Source organism: Protobothrops mucrosquamatus, unplaced genomic scaffold (genome assembly GCF_001527695.2).
Source record: "Protobothrops mucrosquamatus isolate PMUCROS unplaced genomic scaffold, P.Mucros_1.0 scaffold_160, whole genome shotgun sequence".
In the NCBI taxonomy this organism is placed as follows: Eukaryota; Metazoa; Chordata; class Lepidosauria; order Squamata; family Viperidae; genus Protobothrops; species Protobothrops mucrosquamatus.
The window spans coordinates 75,917-84,745 of record NW_015386236.1 but is presented as its reverse complement, the minus strand read 5'-3'; the positions used below and the strand labels follow the sequence as shown (position 1 = coordinate 84,745).

Genomic DNA, 8,829 nt, shown 5'->3' with positions numbered 1-8,829 from the left:
TAAGTCTGGGGGTTCCAACCGCCACCCCGGCTATTACGTCAGCCAGCTCAGGCAGGGCTGTTGATACATAGCAGGGAGCCAGGTATATAATCAACAAGCCCACTTGAACCCCTTGCCCCCATTTCACAAGGAGGGACTCCACACCGTCTATCTGAGGCACAGTGGTCTCCCTTGGGCAAAGGCTCTCCCTCATAATGACTTTTTTCAGTGACGTAACTTTGAATGGTCATTAAAGTAATGGTTGTAACTTGAGGATTACCTGCAATAGGTATGTCTAGTGAGAATATAGTTAGTCTGAGTTTGCAACTTTTGGGAGATAATGCACTTTATTTGACAAGCTTTTCATTTTAGGACTGAAGAGAGTTGTAACTGCCAAAGAAGCTAATTTTCAAAGGGTCTTATATTGTTATTCATTCTCATACCCAGTATATAATATGTAGAATTGTTCCACATCCATTTCAGTTTTTCTCTTGAAACATAGAACATATACAGAGAAGAGAACCAGCAACCACTCATTAAAATCCAGAAGGTACTTAGCTAAAAGAAGTGGGGGGAAAATAACAATGATGTTTGATTATGGTGCATGTCCATACAGATATACAAAAGTGGAGTTAGTGAAACCACCCAAATCAAGCTGAAACAAGTTTAGAGAAGAGAAGAGCTCACTATTAGACAAACCTAATGATAATCTCATTTTGGAATTTAAAAGTCAAAAGGTTCTTCTAGCAAAAGCCAAACATACCTCTTGTCTCAGGGGTACATAGTTTCACCACAATTAGCACAAACATTGAATGTTAAGGTTAGAAAGACTACATCACCATGGGAACAGCACATGCCTTTCCTCTGAGGAACATCTAATGGCCACTGAGGAAGATTTTCTACAGGTACAAATACAATCTAAGGATGGGAAGTTCTTAACATTTCTGCCTGATAAAAACTTAGCAGAGCCACAAAAAGCAATTAAAATATGACCCAGGGTCTAAATTTACACGGAGCAAAACCAAGCAAAACATTGAACGAGCGTTGTATTTTTAATACAGCATTTTAAGGATTGATATTTCTTGGTATATCGCTAGGAAATTGAAATTTGTGTTTTGCTGACATGGAAAGTAAAGTCAGCTCTTCTGTTTTATGGTCAAAGATGAAAGAGTTATTGGATTAGCTATATCAAGAACTGCTGGGTTATATTTCAGTGATTCGTTCCTTCTACTGCAGCTCCCTATGTCTTCGGAAAACCCGCTTTCAAGGGTCAAGGGACCTCTAGAATAACGGGAAGAAATAGCATCAGGGATCTCCTGAGGAAAGGAGGATGCCTGAAGATCAATTATCTTCTTCTACCAATACAATTTAAATTGAATTCTACTCCAGGAATACTTCCAGTAGAGAAAAAGAATCTGGATTCAACTGTTGTCTTGAATAAATGTGCTTTGTTTATACAAAGAATATCAAAATGCTTTGCCCACCCTGTTACCTATCTTACGATTTTGAGTCTTCCACCCATAGTGAAATCTTGTCCAAAAAGAAATGACTAGTTGACTGTGTCTCTATAGAAAACATTGAATTCAAAACTATTTACCCCAAGTTGCAGTAATGTTAAGGTTTTATTCTGCTTTACCAGTTAGGGATCATGCTACTAGCTGACTGCTGAAATATTTATTCCATGGTTAAACCACTTCAGTAACCTTTGATTCGCCCACAAAACTAAAAGCTCAGTTAACATTGGGGAAGCATCAAATACTTGCTGTCTTACTTTATATTAAAAGTCATAAACCTACCTTGGGAATAAACCTTTTAAGCATGAAAACGAGAAAGACTAGAGGTATGAAAATGCCAAATGCTATCCCAGCAGAATAATAGAAGATATTACTTCTGTTTGGGAGAAACACATGAATGCTAGTAAATCTTTTGCGAAGGAAAACAGGTTCAAGAAAGTAGAAAAGCAAAGATATATAGCTTTATTTAAATTCTACAGATCACTTCACTTACTTACACAGCTCTGCATCTTGCAATTAACATCGCATGAGAATTCCTTGCTTCACATTGCCTGGATTCACAAGCTGCGTTAAGCTATAATGTGGTTGGTTTCAGTTTTAGATTATCTTACTGTGCAAAGTCCTTCCGGTTTGTATATCATGATTCAGAGCTTAATATGAGGGGTGAATTCAATCATGGTTTGCTAAATACATTATGGCTAAGCCAACTAAATACATCATGGCTAAGCTAGTTACTCAGTGGTAGGATGGGCAACCAATAAACTTTAAATAAATGAATGAATAAATAAATAAATAAATGCCAACTTCCATCCAACTCTTTTATAAAGCTTTTCTACAGGTGACCTCATTTATTGTATAGAGCAGTGGTTCTCAACCTTTTTAATGCCGCGACCCCAACCGGTTGTAAGTCGAGGACTAAACCGGTCGTAAGTCAAGGACTAAACTGGTTGTAAGTCAAGGACTACCCAACCGGTCGTAAGTGGAGGACTTTCCCTGCCCGGGAGCGCCGCGCATGCGTGGTTCCGCCCCCTGCGCTGGTCGAGGCGTAGTTGGCAAGCGGCAGAGACAGAGCAGGCCAACCACCAGCTGGCCCAGCCCAAGGGAGGTAAGGCACCCGCCGGAAAAGGGGGAAAAAAAGTCGGACAAAAAAAATGGCGGACAGCCTTGCTTGGCGACCCCCATGAAATGGTCGATCGACCCCAAATGGGGTCCCGACCCACAGGTTGAGAACCACTGGTATAGATGTTGTATATGCAACTCCTTTCTATAGAGGGTGTACTGGAGGCCATGCAATTTTTTTTTCCTGCGGCTAGATTTCTGGGCAGATCCAGAGAATATCCACTCCATCAGCCCTTGTTTGCGACAAAGCATTGCAATTTTGTAATGCAATCCTATGTATGCTCACTCAGCCCCAGTAAAGTCACTTGATTTATTCCATGACATGTGCCTTATTTATTCCACCAATTTACTGATCACTGATTTAGACAATATTGTACGTCTAAATAAACACACTCTTTAAAAATTGGAAGGAAAGAACTGCAGCCCTACCCATGGTAACTTGTCTCAGGTCTTGCTGAAATCAGTGCAATTTCTTAGGTTTGCAGTCTTGCAGCACATTTTTATTTTCAAAATTAGCAAGTTCATGTAATTGACAGATTCCAGTAAAGCTAACACGTACCTGCTCAGGTTATAGGCAAAATGAAAAAGAAGTCCACCGGCAACAAATAACAGAACGAGTTTGCTATCCAACACTGGAACAAAAGAAAAGATGGGAAATCCAAACCTGTTTCACTTATGTACTGAAAATGCACACTTCTAACAATACAAAAGTATTTTACACATGGGTTTCTCTTAATATTACTCACTCTTTTGTTGTACTCTCACAGTGTAGAGTATTTTATTTGTTGGTTCGATCCTGAAACATGTTTTCCCAACATACTGGTCCACTGTTATGAGCGTTTGATTAGACATACTAGGCTGCCAAATATTGCTAATCAGGCACTTCAAGAAATCGAGCAAATGTTCGGAATTTTGGCAGTCACGCTCATCTGGGATATACACCACTTGAAATAATCCAGTGCTGTTTGTGAACACCTAAACAATATAATAATTCTTAATTATATATTCAAAACCTAAAAGGAATTATGAAATAAGGAACAATGGGATTTCTTACTACCATTAAAGTTTGTCTATGTTTACATACTTTCAGTCAGAAATCCTGAGACACCCTAGCACAGCCATTTGTGCAAGTAGGTGAACAAGTAGAAATACACAATTGAGTCTAAAATTTCCACTGCTAAGCAAAGCAGTTGTTAAGTGAGTTGCGCCTCATTTTATGACCTTTGTTCCGCAGTTGTTAAGCAAATCACTGCCCTTGTTAAGTGAATAATGCAGTGACTAAGCGAATCTGGCTTCCCCCACTGACTTTGCTTGTTGGAAGCCAGCTGGGAAGGTTACAAATGGTGATCACATGATCCCGGGACACAGCAACCGTCATACATGCCAATTGTCAAGCACACTAATTCTGACCATGTAATCATGGAGATACTGCAACAGTCGTGTGAAAACCGGTCATAAGTCACTTTTTTCAGTTACTATCAAATGATCGCTCAACGAATGGTTGTAAGATGAGTACTATCTGTAAATAACTGATTGCATTTGAACTTGGATCTGTTGCTCCAAACCCAAGCACAGCTTGCAAGCCATTAATAATTCCTGGCTTGACATCTTGCATTGATTGTAAGCTACAAACTAAAAACTCAGGTTCCACAAATGATTTATTCTGGTTTATTTACTCAATCATATAAGTGGAGGAAAAAGCAAGAGGCAAATATTGATGTTTGTCTAAAAAATTCCAAGATTGCTCTCCCCAAAATAACTTTACACATAGTACTGGGGCTCTACACGTAGATGCTATATAGACCACATGATTTATTTAGAGCAGGGGTGTTAAACTGCCGGCCTGTGGGCCGGATGATTCACGTGGAAGCCGCACCCACCCCAGATCTGGTAAGGGGGAAAAAGTCATGATACATCACGACACATCACATGACGCGGGGAGTTTGACACCCCTGATTTAGAACAAGGGTGAATGTAGCTCTCTAGATGTTGGTGAACTGCAACATGTAAAATTCTAAGTAGCATCAATATTACCAAGAGGTAATGGAATTGAAAGATCTGGAAGGCTGTACATTACTCATTCTTGATTTAGGAGAAATAGTTTCCATTTTCATTGACAACAGAAAGTAGGCAACCTGATGGCAAAGATTCATGGAATTATAGTCCCAAAACCTGAGTGGCCCCAGACTGCTTACTCCTAAGGACTAGCAGAGGTGAACATAAAACAAAAATCCAAAAGATTTAATACGGAAAGCCCTCTAATGATTTCCCAATGGGCACAAATAGGCTTTAGACTGAATTATCAGTCATTCTATTATTTTGACAGAACTGTGGAAACTTGTCCTCTAGGTGGCTCAATTAGGGATCCTTAAGAGAGAAGATCACCACAGATGGGGACTGCAGCCAAGAAATTAAAAGACGCTTGCTCCTGGGGAGGAAAGCTATGGCAAATCTAGACAGCATACTAAAAAGCAGAGACATCACCTTGCCAATAAAAATACGTATAGTCAAGGCCACGGTTTTCCCAGTTGCAATGTATGGCTGTGAAAGTTGGACCATAAGAAAGGCTGAGCGCAAAAGAATTGAGGCCTTTGAACTATGGTGCTGGAGAAGACTCCTGCAAGTCCCCTGGACTGCAAGGCGATCAAACCGGTCAGCCCTAGAGGAGATCAACCCTGACTGCTCTTTAGAAGGCCAGATCCTGAAGTTGAAACTCAAGTACTTTGGCCACCTAATGAGAAGGAAGGACTCACTGGAGAAGAGCCTAATGCTGGGAAAGATTGAGGGCAATAGAAGAAGGGGACGACAGAGAATGAGGTAGGGCTGGATGGAATCACTGAAGCAGTAGGCGTGAGCCTAAATGGACTCCAGAAGATGGTAGAGGACAGGAAGGCCTAGAGGAACGTTGTCCATGGGGTCGCGATGGGTCGGACACGACTTCGCAACTAACAACAACAAAGAGAGAATTGTTTGGAGAACACCTGGCAACCTAATTAAATACAAAGTAAATAGAGGGTTTTATTATAGATACAATGCACTCCTATGCAAATTTACTCTAACGCAAATCTCTGTGTTCAAATGAGATTTTAGAGGAGCTTAAATGATGCCTAAATTTCCACTGGAAGCTTATAGATTCTATAAGCTTTAACTCTGTTTCTCCCAAAATCATGGATTAGAGATGTTAGAAACATTCTTTATTTTATTTTATTTATTTATCTATATTATTTATTAAATTTTTATGCCACCCATCTCCCCTATAAGGTGACTCTGGCAGCTTACAAATTATTTTGTTGCTGAGATACCAAGATAATTATTTCAGTATACACAAAGTCTATTCTGTGGGTATTTTATGGGATTTGGGCAGCACAAAGACCTTATTTATTTGTTTGCAAAGGAGGCCACACCAAAGAGGAGTCTAAGAAATTCCACAAAAGCTTTGACAGCCAATAGAAATGAAGACATGATATCTGGAGAGATGTCTTGTTTCTCCAGAGTTTTCCTATACAACATTCCATTTGACATTTTTTTAATATTGCCAAATCTTCAATAACATTCTTCATTGTATTTTTTTTCCTGCCAAGAAAAAACCCTAGCCACTTAATTTATGAATTCATCAACAGCATGATTTTACCTGAATACTTGACCAAGTATTTTGTAAGTACATTGTTCCATTTGGAATGTAGCAGAAACAAGCTGATTCCGTATTATGCATTATCTTCATTATCTTCAACTGTTTACAGCTAGTACTATCTATACAAAAGGAAAAGGGTCAATCACAGCATCGTGAAATACTGTATATGCAAGTCATTTAGACATTTTTTTCCAAGAATTATAATTGTCACAAACCAAATCAAGCTGCCACATTGAAGTATGCCCGCCTTCTATGATTTGCTGGATTTGGTTTATCAGTCCTGCAATCCATCACTGCGGTCCTAAATTCTTCCTATGAAATGCACATCCACATATATTTGGGGCCACTGTTGTCCCATCTGCAACATAACTTGGCTGCATAACTTTCTTGTTATGCTACTCTAAGCTAGTGTTTCTCAATCTTGGCAGCGTTAGAAGTCTGGACTTCAACTCTCCCAATTCCCCAGCCAGCATGATATGTGTGCACTTAAGCCAGCTTAAGTTGAAGAGTTGAAGTCCACACATCTTAAAAATTGCCAGGGTTGAGAAACACTGTTCTACGCAATCCGAACCAGAGATTTCATATATTAATTTGCAAAGTTGTGAACAAGTACAGGTAGTCCTTAACTTACAACCACAATTGAACCCAACATTTCTGTTGCTTAAGCAAGACAGCTGTTAAGTGAATTTTGCCCCATTTTACGACCTTTCTTGCCACAATTGTTAAGCGAATCACTGCCGTTGTTAAGTTAGGAACACGGTTGTTAAGTGAATCTGGCTCCCCCACTGACTTTGCTTGAGAGTGGTGGCAAAAGATGATCGCATGACCCCTCGGGACACGGCAACCGTCATAAATACAAACCAGCTGCCAAGGATCTGAATTTTGATCAGACTGCCATAGGGATGCTGCAATGGTGGCAAGTGTTGAAAAACGGCCATAAGTCACTTTTTTTCAGTGCCACTAAATGTACAGCCACTAAATGTACCTTTGTGAGTCGAGGACTACCTGTACGTGCAGTCCTCCTAGCTAGCTACAGGGGTAGGCAACCTTGGCTGTTATGACTGGGGGACTTCAACTCCCAGAATTCCTGAGCCAGCATAGCTGTCTCAGGAATTCTGGGAGTTGAAGTCCACGAGTCATAAAAGAGCCAAGGTTGCCTACCCCTGTCCTAGCACATCTTTTGCCTTCCAAACAGCCAAGTTGACAAGCCCAGCATCTTAACCACTAGGCCGCTGTGTCTCTTTTATAGAGTATACAGCTTAGGTACAATTTCAATATCTTTAAAAAGTTGGCCCGCCAACCTCTGTTAGAGAGCTGGTGTTGTATAATGGTTAAAACGTTGGACCTGGACTGAAAACACTCAGATTCAAGTTCCCCACTGACTACAAAATTTGGTTTTACACCACCCCTTTTCTCCCAGGCAACCTCCCTAACAGGGTTGATTGTATGGTAGAATTTGGGGAGATTCCGCCCCCTCCCCAATACCATGCAAGCTTCCTTGAGCTGCCTATAAAAAGAGAGTACATAAATGCAATTCAGTGCAATGCTACGCCGCTAGGCGCTGCCATCTGAAGCGCCACAGAACCGAAAGGCGAGCGGGTGGGTGGGTGGGTAAGCTGACGCCGTCCAAAGGTTTCGGGGAAAGAGTGGCAAGGGTCTTATTAGGGGCAGAAATCCGAATGAACAGACGACCGGCCGCTTGCCTTTGCAGCAGGGATCCCCAACCCCCCCCTCCCCGGTCCGTGGACCGGCACCGGTCCGTGTCATGCCAGCAACAGGGCAATGGGATGAAGGCAGGTTGGGGGCCACTGCTTTGCCGTTGTTTCTAATGGCAACCGCTGGCTAGCAAGCTGATTTCAGATGGCAGCTTCCAGCCAAGTTACCTGCTAATGAAGGCGGGGCCTCGTCAGCCCTCTCGGCCTGGATTAGCCCCGTGGCGAGCAGCTGTCCCAGGAGCAATGCAAGAGGCTGTCTCCGGACTTGCAAAAACAGCCGGCAGCCCGAAGAACCGCCGCACTGAGACATTTTGTTTCCGCCCGCAACTGTTTGAACAAAGCTCGTGCCTCCGAGGAGGAAGGCGCGGGAATCGAGCTTCGATACACGCTTACGAAGAAGCCTGGGCGGCCAAAACCGGCAAACGGGATCGACTAGTTGAGGCTGGAGGAGGAGGAAGAGAAAATGCCAAATGAGTCTGCCTTCAGTTCTGAATTTAAAAAAATCATAAGCTTAAGTATTTAAAGAAGTCTTTGGAATGAAAAAAAAAACCCACCCCTGAACAGAGGTAAAATCCTATGAGATAGCTACATGAATAAAGATCAAGATGGCTAGGAGCAAAAGGAAGGAGTACAAAGTTGATTTTTTGGACCAAGGTTAAGCTAAGACATGTGTTTTTTTTTAAATTCTAGGAACCATTTATGGACTTCTTGCTGGCATCCAGACTGAAATGTTTATGGATTTGCATATGACTAAGGGAAGAAGAGATACTAAGTAAGGAAGAAAGACTTTACAAAGTGTGTTTGTATTTTTTGTGACAAAGATTGGAAGTCACTTCTTTTTATCTTTTTCTTACTTTTTTCTTGCACTTTC

At 41.4% G+C, this 8,829-nt stretch overlaps 1 protein-coding gene across 1 annotated transcript in view; it reads right to left on the bottom strand.

Annotated features, from left to right (window-relative positions):
• LOC107292110 (nuclear envelope integral membrane protein 2-like) overlaps positions 1 to 8,296 on the bottom strand; it is a 16,205-nt gene extending 7,909 nt beyond the window's left edge. The window contains exons 1-6 of the mRNA XM_015821170.1: positions 8,127 to 8,296; positions 6,244 to 6,362; positions 3,359 to 3,587; positions 3,172 to 3,244; positions 1,776 to 1,869; positions 423 to 537 (exon numbers count right to left, since the gene is read on the bottom strand). Of these exons, the coding sequence (XP_015676656.1) occupies positions 423 to 537; positions 1,776 to 1,869; positions 3,172 to 3,244; positions 3,359 to 3,587; positions 6,244 to 6,362; positions 8,127 to 8,268 (772 nt within the window). The 5' untranslated portion in view covers positions 8,269 to 8,296. The remainder of the gene's footprint in view (positions 1 to 422; positions 538 to 1,775; positions 1,870 to 3,171; positions 3,245 to 3,358; positions 3,588 to 6,243; positions 6,363 to 8,126) is intronic.
• Positions 8,297 to 8,829: the final 533 nt, after the last annotated feature.